The following is a 22,753-nucleotide window of genomic DNA, read 5'->3' as shown; positions in this document are numbered from 1 at the left end:
TTGCTGCACCACAAGGTGATTGTGCAACCGAAAGTAATCGTCACCAAAATTACCAGATGGTTATTATCAAAACTTCCCTAGAGTTGGGCTGCTGCAGCAGTACGGAATCGATTGATCAATTATTCTGACTTCCACGCGATTGTGGCGGTGCCTTTTCTCATAACAATTGGCAAAGACCGAAGGCAATGTGGCGTCCACTGAAAAATGTGTCAGTATGACATCGCCAACAAAAAACCTGCATGTGCAACTTGCCGTCGCTTTTAGCCTACTGCACGCTTTTAATAACTGCCGACTGCGTTGGCACGTGGGGGTGCCAATTGCTGCCGCCTCGGTCGCTGTACGGGACCGCATTCAGCATGCACTGCTTTGCAGAAACAGAAGCAGCTCTCTTTCGCTAACTTGATCCTTGCGGATCGTAGGCACCGAGGCAGCAAGCATACTACACGCTTTCATGAAGCACAACCCTAACACACCTTCGTCCGCTGACAAGACCGCTAGAGCATCGCTTGCAGGAGGCTCGCATCATTGCATTAACGCAGTAGCCTTCTTGCCACATCTGTGCGTGGTTTGAAGTTGGGTGGGCGCAAGTGGACGGCACGGTGTGTATGCCAAGTAGGCAAAGTGCTGCACGCAACTAGCGAGTAGACAATCGGCTTCCCTGCGACCGTACCCGGTCTCAAAAAGCTGTCTGTTTTCGCCAAGTAGCAGATTACACTACACATTTATCGCGGACAGCTGCATATGTCCATTTTGTCGCTATGCCATTGTTGCCTCAGCTGCGTATCCCGGACTCCTTGGTACTTTCGAAATGCTCCTTGATGTCGGCACGCCCCGCCGCGGTGGTCTAGTGGCTAAGGTACTCGGCTGCTGACCCGCAGGGCGCGGGTTCGAATCCCGGCTGCGGCGGCTGCATTTCCGATGGAGGCGGAAATGTTGTAGGCCCGTGTGCTCAGATTTGGGTGCACGTTAAAGAACCCCAGGTGGTCTAAATTTCCGGAGCCCTCCACTACGGCGTCTCTCATAATCATATAGTGGTTTTGGGACGTTAAACCCCACATATCAATCAATCAATCATTGATGTCGGCACCGCGTGCCGTCCGATGTCCATGTGAGATAGTGCGAGAGTGCCAATCATTTCTGAATATTGGCAAAGAGAACGCAATGGCTTTGTGGTAGGAACTTTAGGCAATATTTGCAGTGGCACTGTATTTATTTCTTCTTCAGCGGCCATGGTGCGCGTTAAGAATTGGTACTTGGTGATTAATGCATTCTACATTTTATACGCGGCTTGCTGCTTTTTTCGCTCGTATGTACGTATTGACAAGGTTTTATTGTAACAAGCTTTCAACGTGTGTGTGTGAGGGGAGGGGGCATAGGCATGCACAAGGTTCTCCTTCAGGGGGGTAGGGCAACGGTTTGTCGCAGCGTTTCCCTCCCTATCATGTCAATGTGTGGGGCTGGTTTTGCGCCCCCCTCTCTTACCCCCTCCCCCGTGCCTTCCGTGGGCACGTCTACGTGAGTGAGCATGCGCACGCGCTGCTAGAACTTCATGCTGCAGCCAGCGAGTCGTTGCTATATCCTTCACTCTTTTTTCTCCACTTCTGTATAAGATTCTGCTTTTGTTTATTTTTTGGTGCTTGTTTTGTAGGCTTGCTGCTTCTGTATAAACTATTATGTAAATTGAGAGGACAATAAACTAAAAAAGCTAAGTTTTCTTCCTCTGTGTGTACTATGAAAAAGACCGCGTGTGCTCCAAACACAGAGGTAGCTGCTTAAAAGCAGATTTGCCTGCTCCAAAATGCTGGACGGTGTTCCCACCACTGTTAGTCTCACAGAGAAGTAGAATAACTTGGCTCAACACTACTTCAAGAAGCACTGACGCCAAGTTTCAAAATCGAGATGTGTCCTTCATTCGATTTCTCGGTGTGAATGGGTCCTCTTGGCCAAATTTGAATCGCGACCATCGCGGGGAAGTTATTTCATTTCGACAGCAAACAGCGTTCGAGAGCTTGATGGAAAATGCAGTGCCCCTGTCACATCGACACTAGTGCTACATGTTCGGTGTGATACATCCCAGACATACCATCTCTAGTGACGATGCGCTAGTAGCGACGATGTCTTAGATCTGAGTGTTCTTATCGTGGCGCAGACTGGCGTCGAAGCCTGGAAACGTAATCACTCGTCAGTCATTAGGTTTCCCGGACTGCCGCCACGACGACCGTTTCGAGGAGACTGTCGTGGCGGCAGTCCGGGATTAGGTTGTAATGTGCCAAAAAGTGTGATCCGATGATTGGTTCAGTGAAGTCAGTGATGAGAACATTCAAATGAAGGTGGCGGCCTAGGTTCCTGAGCTGGATGTGCTGGCGCAGCGAGCTGTACATCTTGATTGTGGACCGGTTCGCCGCACTGTGCCCGAAAGATGTCGGCGGGCAAGGACTTTGAAGATGGCCTCGCGGGTAGCAGCAAATGTCAGAACCGCTATCGACAAGGAATTGCTGCTTTGTGATTTGGTATGTGACGAAGATGCGACCGCCTCCAGGTTGACAGCATGCAGCTGTGCCGAAGAGCTGCCGTTTGCGCTTCCCTTGGGGTCGAGGGAAGCAGGGTGGTCAACATTGTTGGGCTCTGTTCCCAAAGCATCGGTGGTAGTAACACTGGCCGTGCTCACCAGGCTGCTGTGACAAGGCGGTGTTGTGGTCTCGGCTTGGAGAGTGAAAACGTGGGCGTCTGCGTTGATACAGGTGTGGTTCGATAAAGCTGAGCTGTCTTTTGATGTTGTCGATGTGGCGCGCAAGCTTGCGGAGAGTGGCAAGTTCTTCTGGGTCGGCCACGGTGGTGCGGTTTGCTTGTTTTCAGGGTCTCCAGATGTGGGATGTGCTGAGATGGTTGGCAGGGAGTAACTTCCACATGCAGTGGAATAGGATTGTTCAGGGATTTATTGGCCGGCCTAATTTTTAGGAGTCTTCTTCAAAGCCTGCTTGAGTACACGGTTTCTTTGCGCGTCTGCGATGTAATCAGGCTCGCGTATCGGAAGGCCACGGCTCCTTCGTGGATCTACAAGCTCTGGTAACATGCAGTGCACGTAAAATCTTTTGAGCCGGGGCAATATCTCTTTTTTCCAAAAGGCTTCATTCCTAGAAATTTTCTCAATGCTGATGCCTTTTTTTGTCTACACCACGAACATGCCAATGGAGCCAATGGACATTATTCCATACACTGAAGCTGTACTGAAGCTTGAACACTGAAGAGTGAAATTTCAGTGTCCTGGTGAGATTTAGACGCCTAGAGCATGCTCGAACTTCCCGCCTTTTTATGGTGTGTTAGTGCTGCCATCTATGAACACAAAAAGTTCAAATCTGAGTTGCTTTGGAGCTGGTGAGCCCTCATAACAGTAAAAAGTCCGGGAAATTGGATGCCGAAGGCTATAAGCGTCTGGAATTTCGGACTTTTTAATACATTGACTTTATGGGGAACTTTGCGGTGCCACAGATGAGTCCGGGAAATCGGGCATGTCCGGAATTTCGGGAGTCCAGGAAATCGAATGTCGACTGTAAACAGGTATCATCGCTAACAAATGACTTGCAGGTATCGTTGATAGTGAACTTTAGTTTGTCCATAGACTTCCTTGCATCCGGGTAATACCTGGTAGGTCACTGCCGCCACCATCGTCAGAGGCCGGATAGGTGGGGCGATTTGAAGGCGCAAAAAAGAACCTGGCAAGCAGGGAACATACTCTGTTTCTCTGCTGGTGCGCATTTCCTATACCGATATTCCATTGATTCCTTTGCGTATACCTGAATGCTGCACCAGCCAAAACACACCAATATAGGTAATTCACACGCATGAGCCAGCATGGCCGAAGCATGCATCCTTGGGTCTGAAGGAGCACGCCTTTCTAAGCATTGCTGCTTGGAACGGCGTCTCTTTTGAAAACGCTGTTCTGCAAAGGGTCGATAGTAGCAAAACTGATCTGTGGCATCAAAATCGCAAAGATTCCAAGCTCCAGGCTTTCCTATTCAACCTTAGTCGACATTTTGTACAGCGACGATGGCAATGCAGGGGACAAGACATGACTGAATGTGTGCATCTAGCAGACAAAATGCTTGCGGTGCTGCTCAGCTTGACGTCAGTCTTTTCTGTGGAGAAGTGGTCAGCTGTGGCATGATCTGGAGGTGACCGCGAGGTAGTGCTACTGGTAGCACTTTCAGTTTTAAAAATGGTTGGATTGCTGGCCGTTTTGAATTGTGCTAGACACCAGTCATATAAATCAATAAACTTGATAGGTATTTGTCCCTCAGTTGCCTTATAGGTCACGAATCTGTACTAGGGTATCAATAGCTACTCCTTGATGCAAAAATCTTCACAGGAGTAAATTTTATGTCAGTGCCCCTTTCAGAAAACTTCGAAAACTCCGCATTCAAGTCGAAAACTTCTATCTCCTTTTAAAGGGGCCCATGCACAATTGTTGCGGTGTCAGAACTTTTGTGTATTGACGCTCTCAGACTTTTAATGAGTGCTGCATACAGTTTATCTTTTGTGTACATCCAGGTATCGAGAGCTGATGGATGCTTGCCATACCTGCTATTTTGGGCAACGAGAGACTCTGCTCGGGCCTAGCGTGTCGACAGCCATGAAAGAACTCGCAGCCACTCACCAGCGCGATCATTGTGCTCTGGTCAGAAGCGGGTGTGCCTTCCTGGTGCACCTCTGTGAAGATGAGCACCAGTTGTACATGCAGTTCTTCTCCAAGGCCACTTCATTGTTGGAGTAAGTTTACTCGTGCAGTTGCCCTTCTATGGTAGTTTATCATGTGGGCATGGCTAGGGCATGTAGCGTGTAGGCAAGATACCTAACCACTGGTTCATTAACGGTAACGGACTGGATTACATGAGAAGGCAAGCACGCGAAGGGAAAACAGAAAGTTAGGCGGGCTAATGAGATAAAGAAGTCCGCGAGTATAACGTGGCTGCAGCAAACATGGGGTAGACTTTTGCTCTGCAGTGGGCGTAGCCAGGTTTATGATGATGATGGTAGCTTAGCAGTTATGGTGTTGCACCGTTAAGCCTGAAGGCATGGGTGCAATGCCCAACCTCGTCTGTCGCATTTCTATTGGTAAATTGCAAAAGCACTTTAGTACTTAGATTTACACTCATGCGACACAATCTCAGGTGGCAACAATTAATTTGTGATTTCTATACCACAGGGTGTGTCTTTATTGTATCATGGTTTTGGCCTAAACAATTTCAGAATACAGCTTTTTTGTATGTATATATACTATACGGAATGAGAATGTACAGCTTCTCACCTTCCAAACGTTCACTTGGCTTCTCATACTTCATTAAGCACCACATTTCATAGCACAACAAGGCGCTGGGCGTCGCTTATTGAATCACTAGATGCAAGCAAACGTTTGGCAAATGACGTTTTCACATGATCTCACTCAAGGACATGCTACAGTTAAATCTCTCTGATACGATCACTGCTCGTACAAATTTCGGGGTGAAGCGTACTTTTCTATGGTCCCGGCCAAGGCCCATCGACCTGCACTGTAATAGAGCGCAGTTGTTGCGAACCAATTTTCACATTGTGACGTTTGATGCTGTTATGGAGATATCAGCAGGTGCTGCCCACGCAGTCACAGAAAACATGACAAGCACTCTCGGGCAAAACCTAAGCGAGGGCATGCGCGCCACCATTTCATCAGAATCCGGCTGTAGCAAAATACTTTTCTTGCGCCATGGCCAGAATAAATCTTCAGGGACGTGTTGTAGCCCCTGATATTGTGTGTGAAAATCTTAGAGGCCCTAATGCACCTTTGTATGTCTTCACGGTTAGATTGCAGGTTGAAGTGTCATTGCTCTTTTTTTTTTTACACGTCGACATGTGCTGCGGTCGTACTGTGTTTACACATGCCTACCACGTCAGTTCATACCATGTCCTCGTGCATTAGACATTCTATAAAGGTGGACGAGGACCAAAAGAAGAAGTGGATAGTCTAAATTGGCAAGGAAGCTAGGTCTTGCAACATCATGCATGACTGTTTGGGACGAACACGCCTGACATCTTTTCGATCGCATGGGCACCACCATAAATTTCCTGGAAAACCTCTCCAACAAAACTACAATGAGAAAGCAACAAAGCACAGAGGTTCTGAAATTTTCTAGTCTTATCTATTGCAACAAAAGGCTCCTTAAAAGCCAACTCCTGCGATTTTTTTATCATGTTAAATAATCGTGCTTTTATGTTCTTGAGACTCTTGTCAAGCGCCCGATAACTGAAATGCTCGGCCACTTTGGAATTAATTTTTAATAAGCAAAAAGGCATAATACCGAAACAGAAACCCAACCGAGTGTACTGTCTATGTATGACATACTGCTTGGTAAGAACCGGAAACCCAGCAAGGCGTGTCGGTCGCACCAGCGCCGAGTACGAAAAGAGTGAAAGCCAGGAAGAGGAGATGCTCCGCGGAATCCACAGAAAGTAGAACGCGCCGCACCATGCCTGTGACTGATCGTTTAATGTGCACAAGCTCTTTGGAGATGTCAATGAAAGCTACAATTCGGATACAATTGGAGGTCAACCGGCATCGCTGTTCCTCTTCAATGAAGCAGAACAGATTTTTGCATCTGCTTGCCAGATTGCGCATAATGCCGATAAATGGCACCACTTGTCAAGGTCATCCGAGTCTGTGGCTGTGGCAATAGGCTAAATTGCTCATGCCAAGAAGTTCCTTGTCAGACTCTTTAATGTTGTCACGGAAAAAGGGCAGAAGTTAGTGGAGCGCAGTATGATATTGAAAATTTTAATTATTAATGTCGGCCGAGTAAGTACCTTTCTCACTATGTGCACCTTATAAATACACTGATATATGCGCTCTCGGTGAATCCGGCATTCGTCCCTGAAAGTGTTTCATTTTGTTGAAGTTCGTGCATGTGTGCATTTTAACAAGCACGATATTAACCAAACTTTCCGTGTGGTAAGCCGCCAGTGCTAGCTAAAAACACCTTACAATCGAGACAAAGTGTAGTCCTCGGCTGTGTTTAATGGCTTTTATCATATTGGGCCCACGGTGAAATACCGTATTTACTCGCTTAATCCTCGCACTCGCATAATTCTTGCACCCCCTACATCGCCCAACAAAAATACGGGTTCTTTTTTTCCTCGAGTAATTATCGCACCCCCAAAAACTGCCGCAAGAATGTCGTCTGCTCGTTCCAGCCACTGATGATAATAGTGCGTGTCATCTGGCGCCATCTCTTAAGCATCAACCGAACTATTACTGTATGGAGATTCAATCCAACCCGAGCCAAGCCAAAGTGGCAAGTGTGCGTTGGGGCGTGTTTTGTATGTTGTGTTGGGAATCTTGTCACGTTATGAGGCGATACTAAAGCTACACGGCTGCTTTCAAGTTGAAAGTGATAGATCATGCACTAAACAATGACAACAGGGCCGCCGGTAGGCCCTTCGGAGTCTACGAGGTATGTGTTCGCTACTGGTGATGGCAGCTGAAAGCCACCAAGATGCGTTGGGCCTGCCGTGTGCCTAAAAGGAGGATTGATCGTAAACTTTCTTTCTTCAGAAGGAAATTGCCGACGATTCTGTTAAACAGCCATCAGCCCAATACTGACGTCCTACGCTAACCTTTAAAGGCTCCTGTTGCGTGACGAATGCTACCACTACGGCCGCAACACCGACAGGCTTTGCGTATGGTATTCTATTTCTCGACTATTGGCTTGCACTTTTAGTGTCTCAAATAAATCTTGCGTTGTGTTGAACCAGTGCTTTTAATGTTGAGGTAAGTTTTAATTAGTACTTCTCAAAGCTTGCTGTTAGTTGCTGGTGTGAGAGTCCCGATTTGCAGCCACTTTGTTTTCTTTTTTGCACTGTCCGTTTTCGTGGAACGTTTTCCCCGTGTAATTCTCGCACCCCCCAACTTTGCATCGGTTTTCCGCCAAAAAAAAGTACGAAGATTATGCGAGTAAACACGGTACCACTTGCCACCCATCGCACACTCACCTGCATGGAAAAGGAAATCATAGGCTCAAACAAGGATGCGCCGGCCAAACACACACAATCCACAGCAGACAATCAGACACTGCAGTGGCACCTGAGTTCCGTCACTTTCGTAGCCTTGCCGAGCTTGACGTTACACGCACAATGTTGCCAATAGTTCTGGCAAGCCAGGTGAGCGTTTCGAGGCAATCTATGAAACTTATATTTAAAAACAATATGCGAAAATTTCAAGCCTGTAATTTGTCACAAATGGGGAAGTGTGCAAATCAATGCACCCACTGCATTTCCCTGATATCCATTGACCTCAGAAAATTGCTGGAGTTGGCCTTTAAGTCACTTTCGCTGCAGTACTCGCGCCGTGCAGGAAAGCGTGCAAACATTACAAAGGTATTACTAGTTGCAGGTGACAGCACACCTGGTTTATTTATTACGCGCACGGGCCTTATATTTATGACTGCCTCTATGATTGTTAATGTCGAAAATTTCACCAGCTTTCCATAGTTTCCATAGTTTTTGGTGATACGAATTTCGAATGACGCGAATATCTTTGGTTACCCTGCGAGTTTCATAACACTAAAGTTTTACTGTACTTACAGAGCAGCAAAGTAGTAGAAAGTACTTTAACACACGTCAAGCTGCTACACTGTCTTGGCTGAGTTTCAAGGTGACTTGCCCCCGTATTCATAAACAATTTTTGACTTGAACTTGATTTGCCAGCGGCTTCTGTGCAACGTGTTTGAAACGCATTTGTGTGCCTGTGCTGCCTTTGTACCGCCTAAGTAAGCACGTTCAAAACATGTTTGGGCTGCATTGAAAGTTGTGGCAAGTGAAGTTCAGGTCAAGGAGTGTTTCTGAATACAGAGGTTACTTATCCTGCATTCCATAACCAGGTACTATACCTTGATAGTATGTTCTTTAAAAGGGTTAAGCACATGTGGTACTTACATTTTTGTGTCAAGCAAACCACTGATGCCACAGTTTATTGAAACTCTGAAACTCTGTAACTACTTTTAAAGTCAAGTTGTAACAGGCTTATTCTGTAGTGATTCTTTAATGATTAGGAGCAGCGTCATGTAGACCATTTGTAGCAGGCTTGGCTATAACATGGAAGTTAGTATTGCTGTGTGCACGGTATTGAAATATCGCTTATTTTCTAACTGCAAAAGCATTACTACACTCAAACCTCATTATAACAAAGTTGCATCACACACGAAATTAAGTTCATTATATCCAGAAATTCGTTATATAGGTTTATTCCTAACACTACACCTATTGCAAGACGATTTTTCATTTATTTTGTTATAACTGCTAATCGTTATATTGAGGTTCATTATATCCAGGTTCCAGTGTATAACATAAATGTATGTCCTTCATTTTTCTTCTTTTCTTTAGTGACTTCCTGGGTCACCTTTGTGGCAGACTGTATGATGTTTTTCGTCCCATTATAATTCACATCAATCACCTGGAAACATTGGCAGAACTCTGCAGTATATTGAAGGTACATTGCCTCTTTTTTTCTCTTTTTATGTATTCCATGCATTGTTCTGTATGAACAATAACCATTTGTTTTATTCATTACCTTTGCTTTAGGCAGAAATCTTATTGCCGAAATTTTTGTTTTTAGGTAGAAATGATGGAGCAACACGTTGCTGCGAATCGTAAGTATACTCAAAGTGTTATACAACGGGCCTTTTACCAAGTTCACAAATTACTGTTTATTATTGAATTGGAAATGAAGTGCTAGAGGCACATTAGGAGTCCTGTCTGTTGCACATTGCTTTGTTGCAAAAGCAGGAGCCAGGTTTACACGTCCTGCGACAGCATACAGGCATGCTGTTTTCATACTAATCATGTGCAAAAGTAACAGGTTACCTTTAATTCAACAAGCTTCCTCACAAGAACCCTAGTATGGTCATTAGGAAACAGGCTTATTGGTGTTTGTGGACGTTGAATAATCTACTGTCTACAGTGCTCAGTAGTTCGAACAAAGTACTGAAATTTCCTGCGGAAAATTTTTGCTGAATGTGTACATTCACGTCCAGAGATCAAACTTATCCCATAAGTGCACCATTTCTTCATGTTTTGTGCTCGCTTGTCATTTCTTAACCCTCCCTGTTATTCCTCTGACAATCGCAGCAAATGAGCTGCGAGCGTTTTGCAAGATCGCTCAGCAAATGCTCGAAGACGTGCAGGAGCGGTTGGTCTACCGTACCTTGGTCTACATTCGCACGGATATCCTGGGCTACAATCCTGCACCCGGTGATTTGGCATATCCGGAAAAGCTCGAAATGATGGAGGCATGTAAAAGTTAATGTTGCATCTCTTAAAGTTGTAAATATTCATTCACCTTTTAACAGCATTGCCCCTTCAGACTCTCGGCAACCTCTTTAGTGAAATTTTGCTGGCTAGCTGGTGTTTGCATAGCACTGCTAAAATGGATATTTTTCAGTTATTAAAAGACATCAACTGTGTATACATTTAAGTCACAATATCCTTGATAAGCACATACAGTCGCCGACCGATTTTTCGGACCTGGCGGGGACCGAAAAAAAGTACGAAAAATCGAACAGTCCGAAAAATTCGTTATCGCCAAAAATCTGAAGTTTATTGCATCAGGCAGGTTTAAAAAAGTCCTTGATGCTGCCTTGCCTCAAACTACGCTTGGAGGCAATTTGGTTTGCCCGTATTTGCGCCAAGGTGACATCGTCGCCGTAAACGCTCGACAAAATTGTCACCGCGTTGGCGATCTCCGACGGCTGCGGGCGGTCGTCGTTGTCATCCGACGACGACGACGACGACCGCCATCCGGCGTCGACCGTCATCCAGCGATATCTAGCTGCGAACGTCCACTCTCTATTAGCTTGATTATGGCAGCTTTCTTCTCCATCGTCAGGGTCGTATACTTCCCACGCTTCTTCACACCACCTGGCTCCCGCGATGGCACAGATAGCGGAGCCATGGCACCGAGAACACAAAATTCGATGCCGCAGGTAGCCGCTGCGAAGCACACAACGTCTCGACACTACCCGACACAACACGTGCAGAATGGCGACTGAAAAAAGCTGCAACGACAATAAAAGAATCCTTCTTTCGCCTCCTCCCCGTGCGATGTGATGACGATAGTGCTGACCGAAGACGAAAAAACGGCGTCCATTACCACGTCTTTTAAAAAGCAAACACGGCCTTTGAAACTTAAAACATGGCGTGCGCATTCCAATCTCGGAGGCAGGAAAGGCATTTGAAGACCAAGCTTAGCCAAGCCGACAGAAAATCCAACATGGCGGCGTTCACAATGGCTTGGAGCGTGGATCAAAACGAGCGATTTAGTTCAAAAAATCGAACTTTCAGGGGCAAATTCGCCCGAAAAATCGGTCAAAACAATGCATTAGCTCTATGGAATCCCTGACGGTGCATTTATGAAGTCCGGAATATCCAACAAGTCCGAATTTTTGGAGTCCGGAAAATCGGTCGGCGACTGTAGTGGACTGGTGGATACAGTCACAGGCTTGCTGCAGCAGGAGACAATCTAAAGCTACAAACTTTAATGCAGATTAAGCAATACATCCCTAAAATAAAAAAATCGTTAAGAGGATTGGGGATGAGGGGAGTGAAACATAGTCACTGACCAAGTCTGATGATGATCTGACGTTTCGTAACTGCGTGCGAGTTCCTTGTTCATTGAGCTGGACCACAAGTCATCGTCAATTATGAACCCAATAGGTTACGCAATGAGTGTGCGTCAATAGCAGGCCTAGTCCCTGTTGTCCTATTCATTGTAGTTGACTGGATGATTAGGGATTCTTGGAGCCGGCATGATGACAAGTTCTTTTTTTTGGTAATGACAGCGGCATTGTCCCAGTCGATGGCAGGATCATGTTCATGCACGGGCTCAGCAATGGTATTTGTGGTGTAACTGTTATTGGTGATGCCACGTTTGTGCTCCTTGAGGCGTTAAGAGTAAGTTTGCGTTGGCAGCCTATCTTTCACATTAACAAGCTAGTTTCAGAACTTGTTGGTAGGGACGTGCGCAATGCGCAAATCATATTTTGACAATACGCGGGAAAGAGCCTTGCTAATTCCTTCGACGTAAAGGATGGCCACACATGCACAGGTTGTCGTATTGCTCTATGAGCTTGGCTCAATGTTCGATTTGTGGCTCAATTTGTGGTTCAATGTTCAGAATGACAACTTCTATGTAAATGTGTTGACAACTGGAAATCGCAGCTAGTATCAGCCACTGAACCTGTTTTCAGTAATATCGCATCAGCTAATGCTGGATGAATGAATGAGATAATGAGGTGTCCGTGAGTGTGCCATGCAAGGTGTCGCAGTTGTCTTCCTAACGTAAGTCGGTAGATTAGCTCACCGCTGTACTCCTTGTTTATCTTGGTTAAGTTCTACGTATTGCCTGATGGGTGGAGGAATGCACCCAAGAGCAGAAGCCACGAAAATCGAATAAGAAGAAAGAAAAAGGGTAAAACTATACAAATTAACCCCCATATTTTCTGCTGTGGCTCGCTACACACTTATGTTACGTACAGTCACAATGTAAGATTTGCATAAGTGACTGGCGGCCAGAGTGGCAAAGTCTCAAGATGTAAATTTCAGCACTGCTGTTTTCGAGTGGCCAGATAGCGAGAATGTCATGCACATTCTATTGTCTAAAGCAGGGATCGCTGGTAGAAAGCGGTACCACTACTTGCAATCCCTGCTAATGAACAACAACACCGCAGCTGTGGCCTCGTGGTAGAGTGTCCGCCTCAGCTGCGGGAGGTCGTGGGTTCGAATCCACGTACCGCCGGATACCCACCGGTTTTACAAAATGGGCACAGGCATACCCTGCCCCAACACTCGGCTACTTTCAGGGGTGAAACGTCTGGGAAGGGCAGCCTGCGCCATTCAAATCCCGTTGAAACATGGGAGCACGATGGGTTGAGAAAAAAACCCATGCCCAGTGGAAACACCTGTCCAGGCCATCGTGTCTATCTTGTCTATTTGTGGTCGTTCTGTTCTCGCGCTATAACTACAACTAAAAAAAACCCAGTGAACTCGCGTCTGCAGCAACATTGGCACAGGATTTCATTCATAAGCTTTGAGCAAGCTATCGTTTCGTATGCAGGCTGTTTGCTAGAGTGCTTTCCGCCAGCCAACCCTTTTTTTGATAAATGAAAGACGCTTAACTCTCGCTCTCAGCATGCTCGGGAACAACAGCACCGGGCGTAGAAATTATGCCGCCGCTTCAGCCATGAGTCACTTGTGTTGGTATTTTTCTGTCGCAACATTACTCGTGTGTTCATTGATGGCTGCAATTACGTCACCAGTCATCATCCTTCGCAACGAAGTTGTCATCATTGACCAGTTGCTCTATGCAGCCAAATATGTGAAATATATTTTGTAGGCTTGTGTGAATATTCAAATAATACGAATACTGAAATGGATATTATTCAACTGTACTTGAATTTGCTTCGATTCTAATTTTGAAAGGCAAAATTTTTTGAAGTATTCGAAATGAACGCATAGGTGTAATTGTATGTAATCCCTCTAAAAATGGTTGCGCTGCAGTATAGGTGTGCTAAGCCATGAAAACGCCTATCCAGGGGAAACCCACACTGCTACGAAGTCCCACTTTAAGGTTATATATTGCCCTCATAACGATTCATAATTTTTTAAATTTAAAAGCTTGATTTTCCATCTTGTATGCTATAGGTATTGTAAATTTCAAAGCATACCAAATTTTACAGGTTATCACTTGCATTCTACTGAAAGTCGTATCCTGCTACTATTCAAAGTTGTTTCCTCTTCCTTTGAACCAAAAATCGCATTTGCACAGGCCTTGTTTCAGCTTTTAAAACAATATCGTGTAGGTTAGGTAAATCGTAAAAAATATGCCCATCTTCTTTTTATTATATGTGATACCTATATACACTATTTAAAATTATTCTACCAAAGTCACTATTCACTTCGAATTCACTTCGAATCTGATATTCACTATTTGCCCAAGCCTAATATTTTGCTGTGCAGCAATAACGTCGGCCGCACTGTGACTTGTGGGTGTGTTTAGAGCTGGTTGGCATTTTACTAGCCCTGACAGTGCGAGCGCTCAGTGAATTGTCTAGGATGGCATGGCAGGTAGCATCGCTTGCATTTCCCTTTCCTTATGTATTTTATCTGGCTAGTGGCGCGACTACCACGGGCTAGCAGCATCTATGATATTGCCCTGTTTAGATCAGGCTAGCTGTACACCATTTTTCTCCGTTCAGATTTGAAACTTGGGCGTTCTATAAATCTTTTACTGTAAGATGACCCTGGAGATTCTTGTATCATTATTTGAAAATAATAAAAGTATGTTACACGCAGACTGATTTTCTTTCTTTAGAAAATAAAATTATGATGCTTTTAACTGTTCACTTAGCAGATTTTTATGTTAAAAGAGAGTAATACCAGTTCTTCCCACAGAAAAAGGTCATTGCATTATTTTGTTTTTCCTGTTTGTGTAATATTGTGGGCATTATTACACAAACAGGAGGCCAGTTCCATTTTGCTTGAAAGCAGAGTTGGCGTCTTGCAAGCAATATCAATTGGCGAAAATAAAAAAGACATTGCCACTAGTTCGCGGCATACCTAAAAGCTTGCTCACAGCAATGTTGAAGTTGGAAAGGCTATCTCGACTCTTGAAGAAACAAACACATTTCAGGTTAAGCCGATTTAGTACATTGATTGCATATATTTACAGTAAATTAAACTGTTTTTCTGAGTCTAGTGTACTGCATTTGAAACAAGCTTTCTTTATTAATAGTCAAGCTGCCTGATTATTTTTCTGCAGCTTTGGTACTTACTTCATCAAATCAACGTGTGGGTGTTTTGTGGAACCCAAAACACCAACAAAAATTTTATGTGCGAAGTCTTGTTCGGGCTTATTCAATGACGCTGCCATCTACCAGTTCATCAAAAAAAATTCATAGGATTACTGGAATTTCATTTTGTGCTACTGAATTGTCGCTAAATTTCTTAGCTAAACTTCAACATTTCATGTGTGCCTGTGATGTCGCAAAACAGCTAACATGGTTGCTGTGAACAAAGTTGCCATCGCTGAGGTTGCTTCTCTGCCTCTCGATTCAAAGGAGTCTCGAACCATTTCCTCAAGTAATCGTCGAATGACCTTACTATCGGTGTTTCCTCACGAATCAGTTGGTGCAAAAATTTGTCAAATCCATCAAAAATAACCGGAGTTACTGGGATCCATCGCTGATTTCACTATAAATAATAAATAATTTAAGCACTTTCTCTCTTCTATCATCCTACGAGCATGCTTGAATATACACAAGGAAAGATGGCACAAAAAAAGAAGCTGCATCAGCCCTCATCATGATCATAAGCATGCCACGTGGCAAGAAGCACATCTGATTCAATTGCCACTCTCAATTGATGTCGGCTGTTGGCCAATAAGCATGCCATCTGTTTTGTGATGCAAAACAGCAGATACTGACAGCTCTGAAGAAACTTAGCGCAGACTCTCTTTGAAAAGAAGTTGCTAGGAAAAATGGCAGCTCTGCACTGTACCTGTGAACTCTCCTTGTCGCGCACAACTTCAAGGTTTGGCTGTGCTGTTCATAGCAGTGTCTTTTCCACGGGGTGCAGTCTTGCACCAGGCGCAAGGGGTGGTTCGCACACTTTTTAAAGCAAAGCTTTCTCAGTGATTTGCAAGTTGTTTAAGTGCCACATTGGCAGGACTGCGTGTACATATTATTATAACGTTTTTTTTTTGTCTTTTACGACACAGAGCATTGCCGAGAGCCTTGCACAGAACTCTCTAAGCCGGTCAAGCTCGCGAGGCTCCCTGGTGTCCATTGGTTCTTCAGCCTCCGGAAGCCTGCCCCATCCTCAAGGCAGTGCTCACTCTACTGAAAAGCCCAACGAGGTGGCAGTGCTCCAGGTCTCGTCCTCTCAGCATGTCACCGAAACTAGCAGTGGTGGCACCACTATGCACACGACCGTTTCCACACAGAACTCTGATGCTGTGCCATCTACGAGGCACAAAGGCTGTGAGTAACGTCCATTGATGTAGCGTGTACAAGGGGATCACATCCGATTCATAAATTTACTGTATATTGTCCCCAAACTTCCAACCCCTTCTAGTTGACTGCAAACACTGCCTCATGCTGTAGCTGTGGCACGCCAGTAAGTCTTTCAGAAGAGGGAGTGATGCAAAAAAAAATGCCCTTACCTCCCCAAATGGAATCGTGAGGAAATGCAAATGTATTTACTGCGTCAATAGAGGGTACCGTTGCCGTCAGACATTCGCCTTCATCGACTGCCATCTCCCATAGAGGCGATCAGCCAGCGAAAGGCCGAGAGTGAGGAGCGAGCAGACGGGAGAGTGGGGTGTCAGCGTTCTCGAGTCGGTGTTGGTGTTTCACAGCGGCGTCTCGGGCACACATTTTCAGGTGTTCTTGAGAGGCACCCAGCCAGCAAATGGTCGAGAGTGAGGTGCGAGCGAACGGGAGAGCGGGGCAAAGGGAGGAGAGAGAGCGAACGGCAAGAGAAGGAGCGGCGAAGAACTTCACCTACCTTTTACACTCTCTTGCAGCCTCCGGTTGCTAGGGGCGAGAATAAGCGCGCGCACTCACAGCCGTTGCTATGAGAAAGGGAGTGATAGCGAAGAGATAAGACCGGCCGGGGTGCGGACAACGCCGAATGCCTGACATAGCCTGACTAAGAAATGCATTCTCATTTAAAGAAACATTTGTTTGACCATGAAACATCACTTACGACTCATTGTCGCTTGAGAGAAGGATGCAGCATTCACGATCATTGACATCGTGTGAACCACTGCTGCTGCTCGCCATCGGGGAAGGGGTGCCAGTGGTACTGAAATGCCGCATGTAGAAAACGCTGCACGGACCATGTTGGTTCGTGACCCATTTCTTTGATACTTGTACTCGCTTAGTGGGATGCACATGTCCTTCACGGCAGTATGTGCTTTTGCTTCTCAGGTCGTGAACCCAATCTCGAACTGCCTTTTCAATGGCAGGGTACCGTCCAGACTTCAGTCTGGAAAAGGAACGCTCTGTCGCAGCTCATGCAAAGATCTTGGACCTTTGTTTTCTCTATTCCTTCATGCGCTTTTCCGACACATCGAACTTCCGCCCTGCTTCAACGTTGCTTTGTGACTCTGCGTAAAGGATCGCTTGCCACAGGAAAGCAGTGCTGTATTGTTGCTAGTGTAGGAGGGGCATCTAGACGTCCGTTGAGCAGCTTCACAAATTGCACACACCATTGTTCGCAAGGGACGCGAAATGGGAAAATGGCGAACAGGCATAAGCGCAAAAAGACGTGAAGACGCTTGTGGGCACGTATGTGGGGCGCATGTGGCTGGTCATGGGGTTTAGTTCCTGGCAAAGTGTTGCCAGCTCACACGTACGACCTCCTCTATGAACTCATGACGCTGCCAGCATTTTCATGGAACGCCTATGGTGCTTTGTAGGAAATCTGAATGTTTGAATTGCTTAGTCAGCAAGCAGTGTTAGAGCACGCCGTCCACTAAAGTGAGGAACGCATGTCACGTCTTTCACCAACAATAAATGTCACCTTTTTTTTACGTGCGAGGGATGCATGTAGAGCTTTTTGCCACAGATAAACGTATGTTCCATTGTTAATGAGCGCTAAACGCATGTCGCGTCTCTTTGTGAGCCAAATGCTCTGTCATACCCATATGTGGCGAGTACAGGTGTTGTTGCCGATCTCGCCCGAGAGATACGCCGGTGTGGTGGCGCTACCATTGAAACCATGATACCGTTGATGATGCATCCTGAAGAAATGCTGTATCTTTGACGCGCCGTTGCTGACGCCTCCTTCTCTAGCCACCATAGCTACTGTAACCGGAATATAGGTCGGACCAGAATATAGGTCGGCCCTCCCAACTTTGAATCTCTGAAAAATAAATTTTTAAAAATCACACGGTATTGCGGTGCACCCTTACTTTGGCAAATACGTGACACAAAGAGCTGCACTGTGGTAACACTCTTTTTTATTTTGACACTAATCTTATGTATTGATAGGTCAGAAGGCCACAAAGTGCTGTCATTCAGACTCATGCGAACTTGAGTCTGACGACATCTGTTTCTCACTAGTTACGTCCCAGAGTGCACCGTCCTTCGTCCCATCTAATGCATTGCTGATGCAGCATTTGCAGAAATACTTGCACACCATCTTTTCCGGGAGACATTTCTATGCTGACCACACCAACCATAAACGGTCGCGAGCGGTGGACATCGTAGACATCCAGAGGGCGTTTTGGGAATGTCACCCAGCATCCATTGATTGTAGAGCTCACGCACCTGACCTTTGAAAGGTTTATTGATTACTGCATCTAGTGGCTGAAGGATTGATGTTAGTCCCCCAGGGATCACGACAAGATCCGTCTTGCCATCAGGCAGAGCTCCCATTACATGGGCCGTGAGGTGGCCTCGAAATGAGTCGAGCACTAACATGCTCTGTCGCTGAAATGCGCCCCAAGTCGCCGATTCTACACGAGCCAGAGCCACTCAAGCACGAGGAACTTATTCATGAACCCTTTTTTTCGTTCGCTCTCACGATAACACTCCCGGGAAAGTCTTCTTTTGGTAGCCCTTTTCTCTTGAAAATAATATAATGGGGTAGCTTCTTTCCATCGGCTGTGTACGCGAGCATCACTGTAAATCGTGAATGCTTGTTGTCCATTGTCAAGAGCTTCAGTTGCTTGTATTCTTTAGCTGTCACAGTCCGGTTCGAGAGAATATCAAACCAGATCGGAGTTTTGTCAGCGTTGCCCATGTATGCTATCATGTAGCAATGCTGTCGACGTCCTATCATGAAGCGCTGATACTTAAATAGTAGCTTCCTAAAGCAGAAATGCAGAAGAAAGAAGTTGGAGAGAATCTCTAAGCATATTCTTATTATACAGCAACATGAAAGTGTATTTTTTGGCTAGGTTGATGGCGTGCTGGCGGCATGGTGTTTTGTAGTTGTGTTATTAAGAATGAGGCGATGCAGAGGCCGAATTATATTTATGTGCATGATTCGGTGCAACTAAAGTGTTGCCAACAGCACTTTACAGGTGACAGGCAAAGATACTATTTCCTCAGCCTCTCCTCCTCTTTCAACTTCTGTGGAAGCCCAACTGATGTGGCTAACAAGCGTGTGCTTCATTAAAATCCGGAGTTCCGAATCTACTTTGTAGACGTTATTTATTTATTTCTACATACTGCCGATCTCATAGGGGATTTTCGTAGGAAGGGCATATACAGAATACAGTCGAACTCCACTACAACGAACACCGCTTCAACGAAATTTCCGCTACAACGAAAAATTCACGATTCCCCATCAGCAGTCCATAAGAGATAATGCATAAATATTGTCGCCACAATGAACACTTCTTCATCAATCGTCCCGCTTCAACGAAATTTTACGATGCAATTCCAGGCTCAGATACTTATTGCTATGCAGTAAACCCAATTTTTAACATTTCGATGCATTTTCAGAGCCTGAAAATGTGTCAACGAAGTCTAAAACACGCGTTGGCACAATCGGAAACTGCCGTTATACCGCCGCTGTTCAGCCAGCATGGGCGCCGCCCTTGCTCGATAGCGATGGCAATGAGACTGCTCTGCTTTCGTTTTGCCAATGGCTTTCTTTTGAGCCCAGACGATCTGAAGCTGAAGCTCAGTCGCTCAGTTCATGGTTTCCTTCTCGCAGCTGCTGGGTGCAACCCCGACACGATGCCTAGTCCGATTCTGATGCTTATTATGTTCGCGCTTGGACAGTGTGGTAACTAATCAGAGCTGCTGTTCATCCACATTATCAATGAAATCAGCTAGCCACGAGTGATGGATGATAAGAATGGCATAGAATAATGCAAAAGTCGCCGCTTCACGATGCTCTGCCTCCATCTAGGCGTTGTCAGATACTTTTGACGGCGGACAGCTGCTGGTGTTAACGTGTTAATGTAACTGTTTGGTTTGTTCATGAAAGCGGTTTTAGGCGTTGTTTCAGCGTGCTTTTCACCATGGCCTCGCTATACATGGGTGAGAATCATGTCGTGACGCTGCTGGAAAAGTATAGGAAGTAGCAGATATTTTTTTAATTTTGCGAATAAACGTTCCTTTGTTTTGCTAGCTCAGATCCGCGATATTTTTTTCGATTTCACTACAACGATATTCTCACTTCAATGAATTTTTTTTCGCCACCCGTCAGTTTCGTTGTAGCGGGGTTCTACTGTAAAAATATACAAAAGTGTTCAGTTTGCAGCTAACAATTTGGTAAATTAACAAGAAAGCTTTACGTAAAATTTAACAAACACATCTGGAAAGTTTAAAAAAAGTATCCAAAGAAAGGTTACTAAGCACACGGCATGAAAAAGAAGTCATAATGATAAAGAATGGGTATACATAAGTGATGTGTGAATTGCTCATTACAGGATGAAAATGAATCATTACATAAAGCAAAAAATGGTAGTTAGTACTATACAAAGAGTTTGAGAAACACATAGATGGTTTTCAAGAAGTGACAAGAAGTTATCTTCGTTATTACCGGTAGTTATATACGTAGGTAGACTGTGCCATAACCTGATGGCTTGTGGGAAAAACAAGAATTTAAAACAATCAGTTTTGAACCTCTATTCTTCATTAAATTTGGGGGGCCTATGACGAGAGGGCCTAGTTTCAGGATGTGATAGGTATTTGTTCCTATCAATACGAAGCTTATTGTGAAAAATCTGAGACAGCATTTTCTGGCGGGCAATTTTGGTACGGTAACTGAGCGTCAGTATTCCTGATTCTTGCAATAATGAGGATAGGGAGTCAGATGTACGGTATTTATTAAAAATAAACCTGACTGCATTCCTTTGTACGTTTTCTAGTTTATTTATTAAGTTTTTTGCAGATGGGAACCAAACGACGTTAGAGTACTCAAGCACTGGTCTGACAAATGTGTTATAGACAAGTAGCTTCGTAGCGTGTGGTCCTGAATGGAGGCACCTTTTCAGGAAAAAAATCTTTTTATTGCAGATGATGTGGCCTGGTTTACATGTGCTTCCCATTTCGGATCATTAGATATGGTTAATCCAAGATACCTGTGTTCCTTAGCAGGAGTTCATATTTTCGAACATATTTTATTTTTATTTACAAATACCTCACAGGCTTCAACTAGGAGCATTATGTGTGGCCCCGATAATATAGGAGAATTCGGATGTAATGTTTTTCCTGGTTATTCTGAGCAAAGCTGATTTATCTAAGTTTAATGTCCTCTGCCATTTCACACAAGAGCGGGATACTGATTTTAGATCATTTTCAAGGGTCACGTGGTCGCTAGGGCAGGTAATTTCTTTATATATTATACAATCATCGACAAAAAGTCGTATGTTCATATTGATAGATGCAGGTAGATCATTTACAAAAATCAGAAATAAATGGGGGCCAAGACACTGCCCTAAGGTATGCCGGACATAACTTGAGTTATTTCAGATTTTTGGTGATTAATTTTAACAAATTGTGTTCAATTTGATAGGTAAGCGCTGATCCAGTCACTAATTGACCCTTTACCTAATATTGCTTCGACTTTTATGGTTATTTTTTTATGTGACACCCGATCAAATGCCTTTGAGAAGTAGCGGAGTTCGCGATCTGTCTGTTTTTGATTGTCAATGGCTTGTGCTATTTCGTGTACTACTAATTTGGTTAAATGAGTTACTATAGAAAAACCTTTGCAAAAACAATGTTGGAATGGTGATAGAATATGTTTTTTTTTTTTCGACATACGTAGTAATGTGTTTTTAGCTACTTGCACGTTGTGCTGGTCAGTCAAATAGGACGTAAATTGGAAGCATCAATTTTGTTACCTCCTTTGTGAAGTGGTATTACTTCAGCGGTTTTCCGTATACTTTGGAGAACACAAGTTGTTAATTATTTTCAAAATATTAGAAACAATTATTTTGCCATTCGTTCAGCATACCGCCTTAAAATTTCATTAGGTATGTCATCATGTCCGGCTTTCTTTTTGCAGTAGAATTTTAACGATAAATCAAGGATTCCTGTTTCGCTTAAGGAGATGTGATCTATCCAAATTGTGGGAGTGAATATCGTGTGGGATCCCATTGTCATCAGTGAAAATTGACTTGAAGTGGTTGTTCATTAGGTTGGCCCTTTCTTTACTTTTTTTCTTGAGACATAGGATCCTCTTTTTGGCCTTTAGGGCTAAGATAATTTCAAAAATTTTGTAGTGAATTTTTTAGAAAGTTTATAAGGGTACTAGAGAGATAAAATGATTTTGTTGCATTTATCTTTGATTTCATAAAAGTGATAACTGAAGTGAGCAATAAGCGAGTTTTGTGATTTGGTCTCTTTTCTAACATTTTTCTAAGTCGTTTTACTTTGCATTCGGTGTGTATAATCACGGTTTATCCAAGGGCTGTGCCTTTTTGTTTGTTTTATTTTACTAGTTATGAAATCATTTATACAAAAGAATATAATGGTTTTGAATCTCTGGCATAGTAATTCAATGTCTAATGCAGGATTATCAGCTAGCTCTTCAAAAGAATAATATTCGCAGGAAAGATGAGTGACTACACTAGAATCATCGGTATTTTTTAAATCAAGATACGCGACAAGCGACTTGAAAGGTGATACAGGGCCATGAACAGGGATCGAACAAGCCACTACGGGGTGTTAATGACATCCCTGTGCAAATTAAACTCTATGCGGATGAC

General features: G+C 44.4%; 1 protein-coding gene across 2 annotated transcripts in view; it reads left to right on the top strand.

Moving 5' to 3' along the window:
* Nucleotides 1-22,753, top strand: part of Cog3 (conserved oligomeric Golgi complex subunit 3) — a 58,218-nt gene that overhangs the window by 6,052 nt on the left and 29,413 nt on the right. For both annotated transcript variants that reach the window (XM_037428971.2, XM_075888246.1), the window contains 5 exons: nucleotides 4,549-4,767; nucleotides 9,406-9,511; nucleotides 9,638-9,671; nucleotides 10,150-10,310; nucleotides 15,794-16,055. In XM_037428971.2, coding sequence (XP_037284868.2) covers nucleotides 4,549-4,767; nucleotides 9,406-9,511; nucleotides 9,638-9,671; nucleotides 10,150-10,310; nucleotides 15,794-16,055 — 782 coding nt within the window. The remainder of the gene's footprint in view (nucleotides 1-4,548; nucleotides 4,768-9,405; nucleotides 9,512-9,637; nucleotides 9,672-10,149; nucleotides 10,311-15,793; nucleotides 16,056-22,753) is intronic.

Source organism: Rhipicephalus microplus, chromosome 1, assembly GCF_043290135.1.
Source record: "Rhipicephalus microplus isolate Deutch F79 chromosome 1, USDA_Rmic, whole genome shotgun sequence".
NCBI lineage: Eukaryota > Metazoa > Arthropoda > Arachnida > Ixodida > Ixodidae > Rhipicephalus > Rhipicephalus microplus.
This window is presented reverse-complemented; position numbering and strand designations above follow the sequence as displayed.